We start from the raw sequence: 18,649 nt of genomic DNA, 5'->3' as shown, positions 1-18,649 counted from the left end.
CACTTGAGCCCAGGAGTTCGAGACCAGCCTGGCCAACATGGCAAAACCCCGTCTCTACCAAAAACACAAAAAATCAGCTGAGTGTGGTGGCGCATGCCTGTAGTCCCAGCTACTGAGGAGGCTGAGGCAGGAGAATCCTTTAAACCCAGGAGTGGAGGTTGCAGTGAGCCGAGATCGTGCCACTGCACTTCAGCCTGGGTGACAGAGACCCTGTCCCAAAATAAATTCCCAGTCTGTTATGCTGTGATACTTTCATAAAGTACAATAAAAATGAATTACTAGAAAAATAAAAGAAAAATACACAAAGTACTACCTCCCAATTTTTTAGTATTAGATTTCAACAGATTTAAAATTACTCTGTCAAATTTCTAAAGGTGTACTGTTAAGTTTCTGCACTCATCTCCTTGGTATTGGATCACAAGCATTGAGAGACACACACCAGGCCATGGCCGGCCGCACTTGGAGCAGCCCGGGTCCAAAGGGGCATGCTCTGGGGAGGAAGCTGGTTTCTCTTGGCATGAAAGTACCCAAGCAAACAGCTCAGCCAAGCTAGGAGCTCTGGTCCGGGCAGGTCAATGGCAGAGTGCACGGGATGGCCACCGATGGTGCTGTGTCTGGTGGCACGGTGGCCCAAGGGCGCAAGTCCTGCCAGTGCACAGAGGAAAGGCAGCAACGGGGGGCGGGGCTGACGGGGGGGCGGGGCTGACGTCCTGAGGGGTGTGTTTCCCTCTTTAGGCTCTGACTTCAAACCCCACCCCTGGCTTTACAGAGGCAAAGCAGGTTAGAAGCAGGGAGCAGCTTTCCCCAAGGCCCACAGCTCTGGAATGTGGCTCTGACTGACTGGGTCTATGGGGATGTGCAAAAATAATTTTTATGTATGTTGCCAAATTACCTTAGAGGTTCTACCAACTTATAGTCTGCCAGCAATGAATGATAGTTTGAACCAGGTACTTTTTTGACCATTTCCTTAAAATGTTAATTTTAAAAGTCATGAGGTACGAAGCAAAGGATCCCATAACAGGTGCCATCAGAAGGAAACCCCACTGCGATGGTGTTCTTGGGATTCTGGGCTTTAGAACCGTTCTCTGTGGGGAATCTCCCTTATGGTGAGAGATTCTTCTTCAGAGGCATGAAGTTTTTTGTGTTTTTCTAAAGACGGGGTCTCCCTATGTTGCCCAGGCTGGTCTTGAACTCCTGGACTCAAGCAACTCTCCCACCTCAGCCTCCCAAGAAGCTGGGGCTACAGGTTTGCACCATTGTGCCCAGCTAAGGCATGCAGTTTTGGACCAGTGGCTATGAGATGTTAGCAAACTGTGGTATCCTGAGAGTGAGGAGGGAATGGCAGCCCCGTAGATCTGAGAACACTGGTAGCAAAAAGAGCACTTTGAAAAAGATGGCACCAAGCAGGCATTCCTAGGGACGTTTTTGGATTGGCACTTAACTCTCGATCCTGATGGCTTCCCTGTGGGGTAGTTGAGAGGATCCAATTCACTCAACAGGTATTTACTCGGTGCTTATGTTGAATGGTGGGCCTGCTCCTCACCCCAGTTGCTGGGAGGGGCAATGAGCACAGCCACCCAAGAACGATGGTGAAACCACCTTGACCTCAGACCCTGCACACTGAACACCCGGCTCCCATGCTCGACCCGCCTCTGCTGTAGGTAGCAGGAATCTGGTGGTCACAAGACGAGCTTTCAGTGTGGTAAAGGGAGGCAGCAAATAAACCAAGCAGTATTTTATTTTTATTTTTATTTTTTGAGACAGAGTCTCACTTTATTGCCCAGGCTGGAGTGCAGTGGTGCGATCTCGGCTCACTGCAACCTCCACCTCCCAAATTCAAGCAGTTCTGCCTCAGCCTCCCGAGTAGCTGGGATTACAGGTGCCCATCATCATGCCCGGCTAATTTTTGCATTTTTAGTGGAGACAGGGTTTTGCCATGTTGGCCAGGCTGGTCTCAAACTCCTGACCTCAAGTGATCTGCCTGCCTTGGGCTCTCAAAGTGCTGGGATTACAGTGCTGGGTGTGAGCCACTGCACTCGCTAAACCAAGCAGTATAAAACCACCTACCAGGTGGTGAGGGATGCAAATGAGCTACCCTCATTTGCGGGTATACCCTATATGTGAGAGAACTTCAGAAAATGCAGGTATTCAACATGTTCGAGGATTTGCTTTGGCAACAAGTAGATCTGCTTCCCACCTAACTCTACCATGGCTGCTAGGTTATCCTGAGTCATGTCAAATTACCTTAAAAATGGGATGGTACGGTGGCTGACGCCTGTAATCCCAGCACTTTGGGAGGCTGAGTCAGGAGGGTCACTTGAGCCTGGGAGTGCCATGATCATGCCAATGCACTCCAGCTTGGGTGGCAGAGTGAGACTCTGTTTAAAACAAACAAACAGATAAAAACACTTAAAAATGCAGAAAACCAATTATGGTTACATAGAAATTAGGAGCATGTGAAAGTACATTATTAAGCCACTTCATATATTTTTTCTCTTCAATCATTTGGGGAGAATTCTTCTTGGTTTAAGAACTTATTATCCACAGCACAGCATGTGTATGACTTTGCCCCTTATTTTAAATTCTGAAATTCTGGGAATTTGTCCCCAAGTCCTGGGAACTCTGTCTTCCCAACCATTAAACTACAGCAGAAAATAAATCCAAAGGGGCAATTTGTATTGTGACCGTAGTAGAATGCCTGTGTCTTTTCTTTAAAGGCTGTTGAAATTTATGGAAAATGTGCCTTTATTTTCTCAGACCTGAGCCATTCATGTACTGGGTAGGGGTGGTTGGGTGGCTCCAGGAGTGTGCAACTCCCTCCATTATCCGCCTTGTTCAGGGTTTGCTGCTCTGACCCCTACTTTGCTTTTCAGGTGACTTTGGGAAATTGCTGCTGGCTGAGGCCCTCCTGGAGCAGTGTTTGAAGGAGAACCATGCCAAAATAAAAGACTCCATCCCTTTGCTGGAGAAGAATGAGCCGAAGATGAGCGAAGCCAAAAATTATCTGAGCAGTATCCTTAACCATGGGAGGCTCTCGGTAAGTCATCAGCCTTCAAGCCTGAGACCTCCTCTCCTCGTCTGTCTTACCTCCCATCTGTCCAGTCCTTCCTGAGTCATTTGGTCACCTGAGCAACAAGTCTCTCTTACAAGCTGCCCTTCCACTTACAGTAGCCACTGGCTACACGTGGCCCCTTGAGCACCTAGAGTATGGCTAGTCCACATTGAGATGTGCTGTAAGTATAAAGCATACACAAGGTTTCAAAGACTTAGTACAAAACAAAGAATATAAAAGAGCAGTAACTTTTTATGTTGATTACATGTTCAAATGGTATATTTTGGATATATTGGGTTAAATAAAACATGTTATTAAAATTAATTTCACCTTTTACCTTTTTCAGTGTGACTAAAAAAATCTTTTAAATTTTTAAATTACACATGTGGTTCACATTTGTGGCTTACATTATATTTATGTTGGACAGTACTTGATTGACTTAATATGTGCCTGGCCCTTTGGGCTCCTTGGTTCAGGGGTCTCTCAGGGAAATAAAACCTCAGTGAACCTGTGACCTAGTTAGAAATAGGCAAACATGCAGAGTTGGCTAGGGACAGAAGAGCTCCATAAGAGGGCAAGCCCATTTAAGTCCACGTGCATTTATCAAGCACCTACTGAGTACAAGACACTGAGGGAGATAGAGGACCCACCTCTTCCTCCCAGAAGTATAGTCACAACTTTCTCTGCACTTTGCTGCTCAAAATGTGGTCCACCCACCAGCAGTGTAGGCATCATCAGGTAGCTGGTTAGAAATGCAATTAAGAATTAGAATCTGCATTTTAACAAGCTGTCCTGGGTGATTCATATGTGCATCCAAGTTTGAGGCTGTGGCTGTGTCAGATTACAATGTATCCTGAGCTATAATAGTGGCATGGGTATGTCATTAGAAACTCAAAGAGGAGGGGGAGGGGGTAAAAAAAAACTCAAAGAGAAAGTGATCCTTCCCCTCTCTCCCTTCCTTCCTTACTTCCTTCCCCTCTCTCTCTCTCTTTCTTTCTTTCTGTCTGTCTTTATTTTCTTCAGGGTCTCGCTGTGTTACTCAGACTGGTCTCCAACTCCTGGGCTCAAACGATCCTCCTACTTCAGCCTCCCAAAGCGTTGGGATTACAGGAGTGAGGCACTGCGCCCAGCTGATTTTTAAAGAGCTATTCCAAAGTAATATATTCACTTCCTTAAACCTTTTATTCCAACGTACTGTGTGCAAGGCATTGTGTTGTACACTCTGAGGGCAATCAAGACAAATCCAGCGTGGACCCTGCCCTCAAGGAGGTTGCAGTTCTCTTGGAAAGATAAGTCCTATCAGCAAGTAAATAGCCTTCCTCCAAGGTGGACCATGATAGGAGTGGTATCCACGAGGAAGCAAGTCTGAGGGGGATGCTCTTTGGGGATAAGCAGAGAGCAGACTCCGAGTAATGGCAGTACTAGAATTGGATCCTTCTGGGGCTGGATCTAGACAAGGTTGTAAAGGTACTTTGGGGCTAGTAAGGGCAGACTGGAACACCAGGCCGGGATGTGCAGGGCTTATTCTGTAAGGGAGGGAAGGGCCAGGGGAGAGATGAGTGTGTACTAGAAGTTGAAGGTTACTGCTTTTAGGCTCCTTGACAGGTATTGTAGCACTGGGAGGTTTGTATTGGGTTAAAATAGCTGCCTGACCCTGAGCATGCTTGACCCCACAGACCTTCCAGTTTCTCATCTGCTGGTCAAAAGGGTTGGACCAGATTGGTGGGGTTCAAGCTTTTCCCACCAAGACCTCTTTTCATTTTAAAAACATTAAATTAATAATTAAATGTTAAATTAAATATTTAAAAATTGTTTTTAAAATAAACATGATTCAGGCTTATTGTAAAAATTCCAGTCAACAAATAAGTAATTTGAGTGATAAATAAAAGTTCCAGCTGGCCTATGGTTCACGCCTGTAGTCTTCTTAGCACTTTGGGAGGCTAAGGCGGGAGGATTGCTTGAGCCAGAAGTTTGAGATCAGACTGGGCAACATGGTGAGACCCCATCTCTACAAAAAATGTTTTTAATTAGCTAGGCATGGTGGCTTGCACCTGTGGTCCCAGCTACCCAAGAAGCTGAGGCTGGAGGGTCACTTGAGCCTAGGAGGTTGAGGCTGCAGTGAGTTGTGTTCATGCCACTGCACTCCAGCCTGGGTGACAGAGCAAGATCCTGTCTCACAAAAAAAAAAAAAAAGTTCTTGTTTTCCAGCCTCACCCTCATGCCCATACCCATCCTCAGAGCTGAGCACTGGTCAGTATTTCATGTGCATCTCCTATGCCTTTCTTTGTGCATTTACAAACGTATATATATACAGATTTTTCTTTTCATAGAGTTGTAAGATATATATTTTTCACTAAGAAGTTTTATTTAGAGCTTTCTCCATGCCAGTATTGTCTCATTCTTTGTATTGGCTGAATAGTAACCACATATATTGTGACAATAGTTTTATTAAATACAAATTGTACCATATTTTGTTAAAGACATACATAGGCAACAATAACGTGGAGAAATTTACTGTTATCCAGGCCAGAACCAAAAACTTAATGTTGATCTGTAAAATAACATATTAAATGTCATTTGTGGGATTCTTTTTTTGAGACAGGGTCTCACTCTGTCACCCAGGCTGGAGTGCAGTGGCGTGAACATGGCTCACTGCAGACTGAACCTCCTGGGCTCAAGTGATCATCCTGCTTCAGCCTCCTAAGTAGCTGGGACTATAGGCATGCACCACCACATCCAGCTAATTTTTTAATTTTTTCGTAGAGACAAATTCTTGTCATATTGCTCAGGCTGGTCTTAAACTCCTGGGATCAAGCAGTCCTCTCGCCTCTGCCTCCCAAAGTGCTAGGATTACAGGCGTGAGCCACCGTGCCCGGCCATCGTTTGTAGTATTCTCTATCTCACCCCCAAAGATCAGGTTGTAGTTGGGGTGACCTTTCTTGGCAGCTGATGCAGTCTCAGGTGGATTCCTGTGCATCCAAGTAGCCCTGCTGGATGAGAAGGAGAGCTGGGAGAGGTGGGTCCTGAGGCCCCTCCTTGGGAAAGCTTGAAACCCTTTCCTTTTGGTGATCCCTAAAACCCTGTCCAGCTCAGTTGTGTGGAAATCAGTGAAAACAAGCCACTTGTCCTAAACTCTGTTCTCCACTAGGCTGAGGCTTTGCACCACCCCATGCAGGCCTCCAAGGAACCTTCTGCAATGGTATTTACTATTAGCCCCATTTGTTTTTCTTTTTCTTTCTTTTTTTTTTTTTTCAATTTTTTGTAGAGACAGGGTTCTCACTATGTTGCTCAGGCTGATCTCAGATTCCGGGTTTCAAGCGATCCCCTTGCCTTGGCCTCCCAAAGTGCTGGGATTACAGGCATGAGCCACTGTGCCCTGCCAAGCCCCATCTCTTGAGACCCAAGAAAGGTGATCACAACCCAGGCTTTTGGTGTCTACTGCCCATGCTCTAATGCTGTCTCTCATTTCTTGGTGCTGCCTCCCAGAGTACTGGGATGGAAATAAAATAATGACTGGGAAAGTTGGATTCATGTGAAAGATGGTGATCACACCCCCACTTTTATAGTTCCCATGTTAGTCTGTGAAGTATTTCCTCATCTGTTCTTTCCTCATACCTGGGTATTTCCATGAAGTCCTTTTTCCCCTTTTATTGACAGGGACAGTGAGGCACAAAAGGAGTAGGTGATACGCTGATCCACACAGTAGATGGGACTGCTCCCCTGGTAAAGCGACCTCCCCCGTGGCACCCTCCCACTGGGGAAGGGGTTCTGTTCCCTGACTGTTGGACTGATAGACCAAGAATATTTCACATTCAAATGCATGGGTCCCACAGAGTGCAGTGTACTTTTAATGCTGCCAAGTAAGGACGTTAAGAAGCAAAAAATAGCAGCAAAATGATACCATCTTCTGCTCTTACTGTGCTATAACAGAAAAACAGTTTAGCATTGAAGGGCAAGGTAGATGTTCTTTCAGAACTAAGAGCCTTTTTTTTTTTTTTTTTTTTTTGAGACAACGGAGTCTTGCTCTGTCACCCAGGCTGGATGACCCAGAGTGGCGTGATCTCGGCTCACTGCAACCTCCGCCTCCCGGGTTCAAGCGATTCTTCTGCCTCAGCCTCCCGAGTAGCTAGGATTACAGGCGCCCACCACCACGCCTGGCTAATTTTTGTATTTTTAGTAGAGACGGGTTTTCACCATGTTGTCCAGGCTGGTCTCAAACTCCTGACCTTAGGTGATCCGCCTGCCTCGACCTCCCAAAGTGCTGGGATTACAGGCGTGAGCCACCGCACCTGGCCGAGCATTTTTTTAAATAGTGTAAATGTGGCTTTATAAAACATGCCCTGCGTTGTCTAATTTTTCCCCAGCTTGGTGGAAGCTCTGTTGTAAACTGCCACTGGTCCTCCAGGAACCACCACTAGCCACACCCCATCAGCATGCCTGAAATGTCCTTCTCTGCCTCGCTGCCCTTGTCTCCATGTGCAGGATAATGATAATTACGCATACCCTGTATTTATCTTGCTCTTTTCCAAAGAATAGTTCTAAGCTCTTTTCTGGACTTTGCCCTATTAATGCCCTAAGCATCGCTGTGATAGGTGGTGAGGAGTAGGTGTTATTATCTCTCTCTCACCCACGGGAAAGACGCAGCCCAAGCAGGGAGGAAATGAGCCCGTGGCTTGAGACCAGTGCAGGGAACGCAGAGTCACTGCCCAGCTTGGAAGGAGTGTGGGCCACATACCTCTGGGATGTGTCATCTGTGGCCCTGGCCCAGGGAGTGGGTGGCCTATCTGGGGAGACTAGCAAATCCCCTCAAAAGATTCAGCTTTGGAGAGTTAATTAATAGAGCAAGCAGATCAGGCGTGCAGAGGCTGAATGGGCCCATTGGTAGAGGCATTGGAGGAGTTCAGCTGAAGGGAGCTCCCTGGTAGTCAAGGAGGCTTTCAGGAGAAGGTGGGCCTGAGCAAGGCCCCAAAGGATGGAAGAGGATCTGGTTAGGCTAGGGGGAAGGGGACCTGAGGAAGCACAGGCAAAAGAGGAATGTGGATTTACAAAAGCCAGAAGGACCAGTTGGGAAGGTGAATTTGGCTTGCCTGGAGCCTGTCTGTGCCACGCTCCATTTCTCTTGGCTTCTGAGAGGGCAGTAGATGGTAAGGAGTGCTGGAGGCTTGCCCTGGGGTCACAGGGACCCCAGACTCTTACCTCCCTGCAGGGAGACAGGGGTAGCACCTTCCTGCCAGTGACAAATGCCAGGGGTGGGACCAGAGCTGCATCTTTGGGGACCTTTATGGACAGATTGGTGCCTGTGTGGCAGAAGCAGTGCCCAGGGCCTGGCCCATAGGCATTGTGAGCCAGCTGAGGACAGGATCAGAAGCAGGGGGCCAGAGCAAATGGCCTGAAGAGGCGGGAGGTCACAAGGAGAACTGGGGCCATGTCCAAGGTCAGAACTCACGCGCCAGGGTGGCACAGCCCAGGGCCAGCACAGCCTCCCTCAGGCAGCAGCACAGGAGCCCAAGCCACAGTAGGGGTAATCAGGGCTGACCAGACCACTGCAGGCCCTAAGGGAGGCCCTGAGAGTTCCTCTGTGGGGTGGAGATTGAGATGTAAGCAGCTTTTGAAAAAGGAGGGAAAAGAAAACAGGTTTAAATTCAGCCACTCTTGGCCTCCGTGATTCTGCACTTTGACCCATTTCTGATAGGAAGAGGATGGTGATGCAGCAGGCCCTCTCCTCAATCTGTCCCTCCGCCACTGTGGGGGGAGGCATAAGCTTCAGGGTCCCCACAGGCTGTTTCTAAGGCCTTTCACCTAATTATGATTTGCATATACGTGTACACAAGAGGACTCCCAAAATGAGAAGCCTGGGGCTCCACAAAACTTCACTCCATCTCTGACACCCCACTTGTGTTTAGAATAAATGCCTGAGCTTCTGAGTGCCCCCCCTGGGCTGCAGTCTGTGGGGGGCTTCAGGAGAGGGAAGACAGGGCCTAGTCTTCAAGGTCTCTGGAGGCTTGCTGGGGGCATAAAACGCACACACATGAAACAATTAGGGACTCATAGGAGAATTTCATCGAGAGCCACAATGTAGGCTGCAGACCATAGGTGAGAGCGGGGAGCTGTCGGCATGTGCTTGAGCATCAAAGAAGGCTTTGTGGAGGAGGAGGGGAGTTCTGAGCAAGGTCTGAGGCAAACAGGGTCCAGGTTCAGTGAGGGGTGTTCACCCCAAGGTACCTTTGGGGCAGGCGCTGGTAACATGTCCTTGTCCTTTCAGCCACAGTACATGTGTGAGGCCATGCTGATCCTGGGCAAACTGCATTACGTGGAGGGCTCATACCGAGATGCCATCAGCATGTACGCGCGGGCCGGGATTGATGACATGTCCATGGAGAACAAGCCCCTGTATCAGATGCGGCTGCTGTCGGAGGCTTTTGTCATCAAAGGTAGCTGTGGGCGCCAGCCTGGGCTCCCCTCCACTGTGTGCAGCTCGTTGCACTCTGACTCCCAGGGCCCTGCTGGGCTCATGTCCAGATTCTTCACCCCTCGTAGTGCCCATGCCCTGGCACTGGTGTCCAAGGTGGATGCTGGTGGCAACCGGCCATGTTGACATTGCCTGGTGCCTGGGACATCAGGAGACTCAGATTCTCGCCCTAGCTCTGTCAACAACAATTACCCTACTATGTGTACCCTTGGGCAATCACCTCTTCACCTTCTTTGGCCTCAGTTTACTGGTTTGGAAGATACGGTTATAATACCTGCCCTCCCAGGGTTACCATGACCAAGAGTCATCAGCAGAGTTGTGTAGCAAGGTTGAGAAAGGTTTACAAAGTATGACCTCTCACTGGCAGGCTGGCTCTGCTGACTGGTGCTGGCCCCAGAGCAGGTGCTGGATGCTGTAGGAGTCTGCCACTCCTCAGTGATTGTCGGGCACCTGCCGTGAGTGGCCCAGGGAGCAGGGGCTGAGACCCAGTGATGAACAGGTCAGAACCAGTTCCTGGAGGAGCTCTTAGCCTGCCAGGGGCAAGGGGTGCTCCGGAGGGGATTTAGGGACACGGGTCAGTGATGCAGGAATTTTATGAGGGGGCTGTGGACAGCCCAGCTGGGGAAAGCATGCCATTTAACTGTACCACAAATGTGTTCAATGTTAAAGTCATCCTACGGCAAACTATGTGCTTCAGGCTCCTTCTTCCCTGGATCCCTGGCTGCGGGAGCCCCTCTGCCCAGCCTGCTGTCCGGAATCTTGGATGTTTGATCGTGTCTCTAGTGCAGCACAAACCAACCCCCAGAGAAGAGTCTAGAAAAGATGCCTGTGGCTCTGTGGGCATTTGGTGCCTGGCATTTGTAGAGGATGTGACACCCTCTATTATAGATAGGGACATTCTCCCCATCTTGTGGGGAAACTGAGGCCCAAGAGGCTAACTTGCCCAAAGTTACCCAGATTCATGGTGGAGCCAGGACGAGAACCTCCATGCTCTGACTCCGGCCTTGGAATATGAGTTCTCCAAGGCCCTGCAACACACACTCAGTTTCGCCTGTCTCCCCTGGGTCCCAGGAGGAATGACTGTGACATCTGTGGAGGGCACACCCTTCTTGACTCTGGCTGGTGGGACTTCTGAGGGGGTTCGCCCACCCAAGATCCTTGGATCCCTTTTACGTTGGGTCCACGCCATGCCAGGAAACCTGGCAAGATGGTCACTGTGGGTGGACCCAGCGCCAGCCAGCGGGAGGGCAGGTGCCTTTCTGGGGCGGCCCGGTCTATGGGTGGTCTTCTCCCTTTGCTCTCTCATCCCCTGCTCTGCGCCTCTGGCACAGGCCAGTCTTGGGGGTGATCTGCATTTGGCATTTGGGTCTTTCAGGTCTCTTAGAAACCCCTTCAGCCATGGATGCCCTGAGCGGAACCCCCTTCCTCAGGCTTCCTTTCCGGGACTTTCTCCTGAGCCTGGCTCAGGACGGATTGCCCCCTGTCTCCTGCTCTCTCCTCTTTCCAGCATGCCTCCAGCTTCTTGGGGGAACACAGTCCCGGTGGTCAGAGGTCCTGCAGGGGAGGTAAGGAGCCGGGTGCCACGCGGGCTGCTTGGTCGCGGGCTGTGCTAGCTCCCATTCCCCAGTGACTGCACATGGCCTCCCCTTTGCCTGCCTCCTCTCTGCCTGTCCTCCTCCCTGTCCTGCTGCAGTGACCATGCCTGCTGCCCAGCATGCTGAGGTTTGCCTGACCCTGTGTGTGCTTGAGACCATGCACGTGGCCACCAGGGTGTGCATGATGTTGATCTGCCTGGGTTTGGGGGATCTGGTGGGTCTTCCCATGCAGAGTAGAGGCCACACCCTTCAGGGGCTGAGGACTCTGGTCATTGGTCTTGACTCCGTCTGTGAGCATGAGGGTGGTGGCAGCAGGGGCCACAGAGTTCACAGAATGCTGATATTTATTCAGCCCCCCTCCATGCCAGGTAGGCCCTCATTGAGTCCCCTCTGTAACCCTCTGAGGTGGTGTTCCCCTCATTCTGTGTTATGGATGAGGAGTTAAGGTTGGAAGAAGTGAGGTGACTCATTCGAGGTCTCACAGGAAGTGGCAGAGGCAGGATTTGAACCCAGGCAGCTGGAGCTTGTGATACTGTTGCTGAGAATCCTAGGATGAAAGGAATCAAGTGATCCAGGCCAAGCCCTCGTGTTACAGTTGAGGAGACTGAGGCTGACAAAAAGGAAGCAGCTTGCCCAAGACATCAGTTAGCATGTATGTGAACTGGAGCCCTCCGTCTCAGGCAGGCTCTCGTTCTTGGGCTCCGTTTGACGCTGGGCTGCCTGCAGGAGCCTGACTGACCCACACTCAGCACTCCTTGCCAGACTATTAGGCCATAGCTTGACTGGCCATTTTTCACAGGAGTCTGTTCTGTGGTTCTGTTTGGTACTCTCAGGGGTTGGGGAGTCTCAGGCACACCTGGCTGGAGGAGGAGGACAGGGCCTGTGTGTCACAGGGGAGCCTGAGCTGTCAGGCTGGGAGGCTCTGGGGGGGCCCCAGTGTGGAGCGGTTCCAACATGGAGCTGCTGTTCTTTTTAGGGGAGTCAGGAGCAGGCCCTGGGTCTCTTTGCCTCCACCCTCAAAAGACATAAAAACATACTCCTCTCACCCTCTTTCCCCATCAGAGCAGAGGGACTTGCACTGTGACCCTGTGAGGCGTCACTCACAAAGGCCCGGCCTTCCTCTGAAATGTGCCTCTGTGTGTTACACTCAAAGATGCTTTCTGATTCCCGGAGAGGCTTTAGACATCAACCCAGGAGCCTGAGTGAAGGGGCAGTGGAGCAGTCTTGGGTTTTCATTAGCCGGAGTGCAGAGACATCACATGCATATTTGTGTATATAAGGTGTGGGGGAGTACATAACCTCTGCCTCCTCTGAGGGGAAAAGAGTTATTTTCCATGTCACATTTGTTTAGAAACAATAGAAAAACCGCATGTTCCCCACTAAGATAGAAAAATAAGACAACTTCATGGGAAGACCTATTGTTTCCATATCCAGGTGGTCTGTGCCCAGCCACCAGCATTCCTGGTCCCCTAACATTTGAGTCACACATGTGCTCAGACTGACCAGGTCCAGCCAGGAGTAGAAGACTGGATTTTAGGGCCTCTTGGTAGCACCTGGGAGGTGGGCTGGGCCCTGCTGGAGGCTCTGGAAGAAGAATCACCTCTTCCCTGGTCCTGCCTTCAGCTGCTCCTGGCTGCAGAGAAGTCATCATGTTGACCTGTTGCTCAGTAATGCCCTGTCCTATGGCCAGCTGCTCCCAAGTCACCTATGGCCTTGGGCAGAGCCTCCCCTGCCTGTCAGAATCCCGTTTGGTTCTTCATTTCCCAGGTACCAATTTCCTGAGCTCCTCTGGTATACCTGATATTTGGTGGCATTCCCAGAAACGTGGGGTACAGACCCATCCCTCTGAAAGCTGACCTCTGATGTATGTCTCTGATGTATGTGCATGTAGGGGGATGGGAGGTAGTGGGATGATCACATGTCCCAGGAGCTTGCAGGGGCCCTCCCCAAACCCACTGAATCAGAATCTACACCTTACAACTTTCCCGGTGATGTACACGCACATTACAGTTGGTGAGACACTGCCCTGGAACACTTGTTTAATAAATATTTGTTGACTGATGGTTAACCTTCATCTCTACTCTGTAAATGGGAGGTGGCTGTTACGCCCATTTTAAGAATGAAGAAGCTGAGGAAGTTTATGCAGCCTTTAAGTAGCATTGGTGGCCAGATGGATGTCTCTAAAGCTTGTGTCCCACCTGTAACAGAGGAGCCCACCAGAGGGTGCTGGGAGGCAGATTACAGTTGCCTCCAAGATGGGTCAGACAGATGAGGACTTTCTCCTCTCTGGGCCTCCTTCAGCCCTGGCTTGAGTAGGGGCTACAGCCCTGGCGAAGCCCTGCAGCCATTTTCTTGGCATTTGCTTTCCCAGGGCTGTTTGTGGGTATTTGTGGATGAGTTGTTCAGAAAATTTGCTTTTATATTTCACCTAACATCTGTCATCTTGGCCTAGAGTGGAAGCCCGCTCCTCTCCTACCCTATTCCCCAGGCCCTGCCATGGCCCCCTTGTAACTTCTGCCAGCCCACTGACCCCTGACCAACCATGTCAGATCAGGGTAAGGCCCTGGAAAGGAAATGTTCCCAGCCGATTCCAGGTGCAGGTGACAGATATATATTCAGATGAAACAGCTCCATTACCATTCTTGTTTGTTTGGTAAAGAGGGAAGATCATCCATTTACTCTGTATTAAAAATAATCAGGCTGGGCGTGGTGGCTCACACCTGTAATCCTAGCACATTGGGAGGCCGAGGCAGGTGGATCACAAGGTCAGGAGATCAAGACCATCCTGGCTAATACAGGTGAAACCCCATCTCTACTAAAAATACAAAAAATTAGCTAGGTGTGGTGGCGGGTGCCTGTAGTCCCAGCTACTCGGGAGGCTGCGGCAGGAGAATGGCGTGAACCCGGGAGGCAGAGCTTGCAGTGAGCTGAGATCACACCACTGCACTCCAGCCTGGGCAACAGAGCAAGACTCCATCTCAAATAAATAAATGAATGAATGAATGAATAATAAATAAATAAATAAAATAAAAAATAATCTAGGCTGGGTGCAGTGGCTCATGCCTGTAATCCCAGCACTTTGGGAAGCCGAGGCGGGCAGATGACTTGAGGTTAGGAGTTTGAGACCAGCCTGGCCAACATGGTGAAACCCTGTCTCTACTAAAAAAAAGAAAGACAAAAAATTAGCTAGTCGTGGTGGCATGCACCTGTAATCCCAGCTACTCGGGAGGCTGGGACAGGAGAATCACTTGAACCTGGGAGGCAGAGGTTGCAGTGAGCCTAGATCACACCATGGCACTCCAGCCTGGGTGACTGACCGAGACTCCATCTCAAAAAAACAAAAATAATCTAGAATGCTTTGGTTTCAAGGCCCTTCTAGGATGGCCTGTCTGCAGTGCTGCCCACTCCCTTGGCAGCACTCTCTGCATTTGACTCCATGTGCTCATGGCTGTGAGCCCTGTCTTCCACTAAATTCCAAGCCTCTTGAGTACAGGTGGTCATTTCTTTTGTACCCTCAACCAGTCTCCCTCTCTCCTTTCCTGAAGCCCCACCTGTCAGCCTAATGAGGTCTGCTCCTGGTGTCCAATATAATCTGTGAAGTTCTTCCCGTCACTTCTTCTTGGGACATTGTCCTTGCCTTTTTTCTTCACTCTGCACATAGCTCTGTCCTTACATTCTCCTCTGACACAGTTCGGTGCTTCCTGTGTCGGGAGCTTCCCTTGGTTGTTCAGCCTGCAGCATCGTCTCCCTCCTCCCAGCTCACTTGGACCTCACCTCAGTATGCACGTCCATTCTACCCAGTTAGGGGTCAGTATGTTCCTCCACTGAGCGTCTGACCTCTTGCAGTTGTATCCCCCAAGGCTCCTGGCCCACCTTCCACAGGAGGAGGTAAAATTTGTCAGCAGTTGATTCAGCAAACACCTGCAGGGGATGCCAAGTTAGGGTCACTTCCTTTGAGGGAGTGGCAGGCGGGTGAGCAAAGCATGCTCCTGGAGGGATGCAGCTCCAGGAGAAGCAGCTGTTTGGAAGACCCCAGAGTGGCTGGTCTGCTGCTCCTGCCACGGCTTGCTGGGGCAGTATGGCAGACTTCCTGCCTGGCCGTGGTGTCTCGGCCATATGGCTGTCTCTAGTTCTGTCCCATGGGAAGCTCTGCCTTGACTCTTGGCCTTTTGGTCACCAGAAAAAGCCATTTGTGAAGAGTCCCCTCTGGGCTGCTGCTTCTGGGCAGCCCAGCCCCTGATGGGAGTGGAACACTTGAGCCTACCTGATAGGTTGAACAGTACAAGGGCTTGTTTGCCAGGTTTGGGGTCTGTCTGCCTCTACAGCTCCTTAAAACTCTGTATTAATAAGCCTTTGGGCAATTGGCATTGCATCATCTTCATGGGTGAGAACCTAGAGATAAAGATTGTGTTGACTTCAAGTCCATGGATCTAGATCCAGGCCTTGAGGGTCTGTCCCTCAGCAGCAGGCCTCAGGGCTCCTCTCAGGCACCCACCCCTGGCTCTCTGGCAGTGCAGTGAGAGCTGCATTAGGGGGTCCATGTGAGGTTTGCATGGGGAGGGATTCAGGCCTTTCCAGCCTTGTCTCCTAATAGAGTCTGGTTCCCTTGTCTCCTCTGGCACTGCCTTCAGCAAAGACAGAGAATTTTCAACTCCAGTTATCTGACTTCACTCTCAGCTGTCTTGCATTGTTTTATACAGGCAAAGCTTTCTTATTCAGAGGGGCTGCCAGGAGTGATGCTTGTAAGGCTTTTTTTTATAGGACTTAGCATGGGCCCCAAGAAGCATCCGGCATAGGCCAGTATCCTGAAGTGTTCCACCACATGCCCAAGGTCTCACCTCAAGACAAAATAGGCTGCATTCCAGCCGGTAGTGCTGCTGCTGTGTATCTGGAATTCCAGTTTCTTAGCTTGGAGATGGCAAAGTCCTCACTGCCCCACCTGACCTCAGCCCAGCCAACGCTGTATTTCAGGAATTGTCCCCTCGGACACCATGCCTCTGGGGATCAGTTTCTGCATAACCAGACTTATGGTTGTAATGACAAATGTGCAATTCCAACTAGTTGGAAAGTAGCAACAAAAAGGAGGAGGGACTGGATATTTATGGCCCCTTGTACTAGAAAGTTGTTGGAGCAGCATGGCATCAGGCATAGCTGAATCTGGGGGGCTCAGCTATTGAGATCAGTTGAGGTCTTCCTCAGCAGCTCCAGGAGTACATGGTTCTTACAGCATGGCACCCACAACCTCAGAAGGAGAGAGTGCCTGGGGAAGCTTTTCATGGACCTTGCTTGGTCTCATGCCTACCCTGGAGCCAATTGTGGTGCCCAGCACCTAGGATACTGGGCTGGTGCCAGGGGTGGGATTTCCCCCGCCTGAATCCTGTGGACTGAGATGTGGGAATGGTTCCTCAAAGGAAAACCAGGGTACGGTTACGAAAGTAGGTAAAAGGCATGGAGGCAAGCCCCAGAGCGCAGGCAGAAATGATTCACCTCAGGAGACACCAGTAGTGGCAGGGTCAGGCTGTGGACGTCGCTCTCTCTGACTCCAGCATTCGGGCTTGTTCAGTTGAAGCACTCTTGCAGAGGGAGGTGAGATCCAGCTAGTTGTGGGGCCTTCACAGGCAAGCTGGGTGGTGAGCCTGAACTTGAGGATGAATCACCTACAGTTGAGGGGAAGAGGTGCCTGCCAGCAAGGGAAGGCCAAAGGGAAGCCCCAGAGGAGACAAGGAGAGGTAGCTTGTTTGGAGGTGCAGTGTAATCATACTTCTTGGAGCTAAGACGAGGTGTGTGTGGGATGGATTGGGAATGAATGTGAGGGCCAGGTGGGCCCCATGAGAGGGCCCAGAGCGGACAGCCCACAGTAAAGCTCAGGGTGTCTCTCTTCACTGGGTTTCTAGAACTTTGGCTGCGGGTCACCACACCATGAGGTGCAGCACAGCCTGTTCCCCCTCAAATCAGGCTCACCTATGAGTCAGCACGCTGTCTAAGGCGATCTTCTCTAGGGTCTGGAGCTGAGGGGTCTGGGCCCTAGACTAGGATGAAACCTTTGTGGATCCAGAGTAACAAATCACCCACTTTTTTGTTGGTCTGAGCTCTGAGGGTTATTCCCTGGCTTTGATTGGCATCCAGGATGTTTCAGGGCCTGCTCTTTGGACATCTCCAGCTTTAGCCGGTTCAGCCTTCCCAAGCTCCGGTGGGTCTCTTCATTTCTCTAGCACTAGCTCAGTGTGCTAATGGCATGGAGAGTGACTCCCATTTCTCCAGCCATTCATTCTACCTTGAGCCTGGCATACCTTAGTCATTGGTGCCTAATTGAGGGTTCACTGTGGCTCCATAGGTGGAGCGCAGGCCCCTTGAGAACGGGTCCTGCCCCCAGCGTCAGCCTGGCCAGCTCGTGTTCTCCTTTACCTCACACCCAGCGCCAGGGAGGTCCTGGTGCCCTGACCCTGGTGCACATGAACTGTGCACTGCAGTGACGTGCTAGGTTGTGAAGTTGCTGTGCAAAGTCAAAAGGTGAAATGCCCTCAGCAGCCAGAAGGGTTATGATCTGCAGATTCTCTTCTCCCCGCCCCTTGAAGATGGGCTTCTTTTTTTACTGTTCTCTTTTGATCAGTGCAACCCCAAGGTATTCTGCTGTCACCTGGAATTGTGTGGCTGATTAAAACTTTTCAAAAAGAAAGAACACTACGCTGCTTCTAGGACAGGATATGATAGCATACTTGGTTTTTGTGTTTTTAGCCCTGGTATGGCAGGAATTCACTGTTGATTTTGGCTTCCCTCTCCAAGGGGTGTGGGCTGTGTGCCTCACATGGACAGGAGCTCAGTCCTTGTGGCACTGCTGTCTTGGCCCCAGGTGAGAGGCTGGCTTCCAGATGGAGAAGGAGGAGCAGGCTGCTAGGGGATCAGGCCTCATCCAGCCGGAGACCTGGAGCTACTCAACACTGATGCTTTTAGCTGAGGGGTCTTGGAATTCATCTGTTTTCCCTGGATTCATTTTTTTTTTTTTTTTTTTTTTTGAGACAGTCTTGCTCTGTCCCCCAGGCTGGAGTGCAGTGATGCGATCTCGGCTCACTGCAACCTCTGCCTCCTGGCTTCAAATGATTCTCCTGCCTCAGCCTCCAGAATAGCTGGAATTACAGGCTTATACTACCACGCCCGGCTAATTTTTTGTATTTTCAGTAGAGATGGGGTTTCGCCATGTTAGCCAGGCTGGTCTTGAACTCCTGACCTCAAGTGATCCGCCCGCCTCAGCCTCCAAAAGTACTGGGATTACAGGCGTGAGCCACAATGTCCCGCCTAGATTTTTTATTTGTAACTCTGGAGAAGGGTTAAACCCCTACCTAAGAGGTTATTGTGAGTATCACTTGAAAATATTTTTTCTAAGTGCATACTCTTTTTATTTTTCTTAAGGTGGAGTCTCGCTCTGTTGCCCAGGCTAGAGTGCAATGGCGCGATCTCGGCTCACCACAACCTCCGCCTCCCGGGTTCAAGCGAGTCTCCTGCCTCCGCCTCCCGAGTAGCTGGGATTACAGGCAT

General features: G+C 50.3%; 1 protein-coding gene across 5 annotated transcripts in view; it reads left to right on the top strand.

Moving 5' to 3' along the window:
* TTC7A (tetratricopeptide repeat domain 7A) overlaps positions 1-18,649 on the top strand; it is a 160,705-nt gene that overhangs the window by 31,797 nt on the left and 110,259 nt on the right. For 3 of the 5 annotated variants that reach the window (XM_030799366.1, XM_030799364.1, XM_030799365.1), the window contains exons 2-3: positions 2,874-3,037; positions 9,315-9,483. In XM_030799366.1, coding sequence (XP_030655226.1) covers positions 2,984-3,037; positions 9,315-9,483 — 223 coding nt within the window. In that variant the 5' untranslated portion in view covers positions 2,874-2,983. Of the gene's footprint in view, positions 1-2,873; positions 3,038-4,075; positions 4,208-9,314; positions 9,484-11,028; positions 11,087-18,649 lie in introns of those variants that run through there. The other 2 variants (XM_030799367.1, XM_030799368.1) reach the window with 2 other exon arrangements.

The sequence above is a fragment of the Nomascus leucogenys genome, chromosome 19, assembly GCF_006542625.1.
Source record: "Nomascus leucogenys isolate Asia chromosome 19, Asia_NLE_v1, whole genome shotgun sequence".
NCBI lineage: Eukaryota > Metazoa > Chordata > Mammalia > Primates > Hylobatidae > Nomascus > Nomascus leucogenys.
This window is presented reverse-complemented; position numbering and strand designations above follow the sequence as displayed.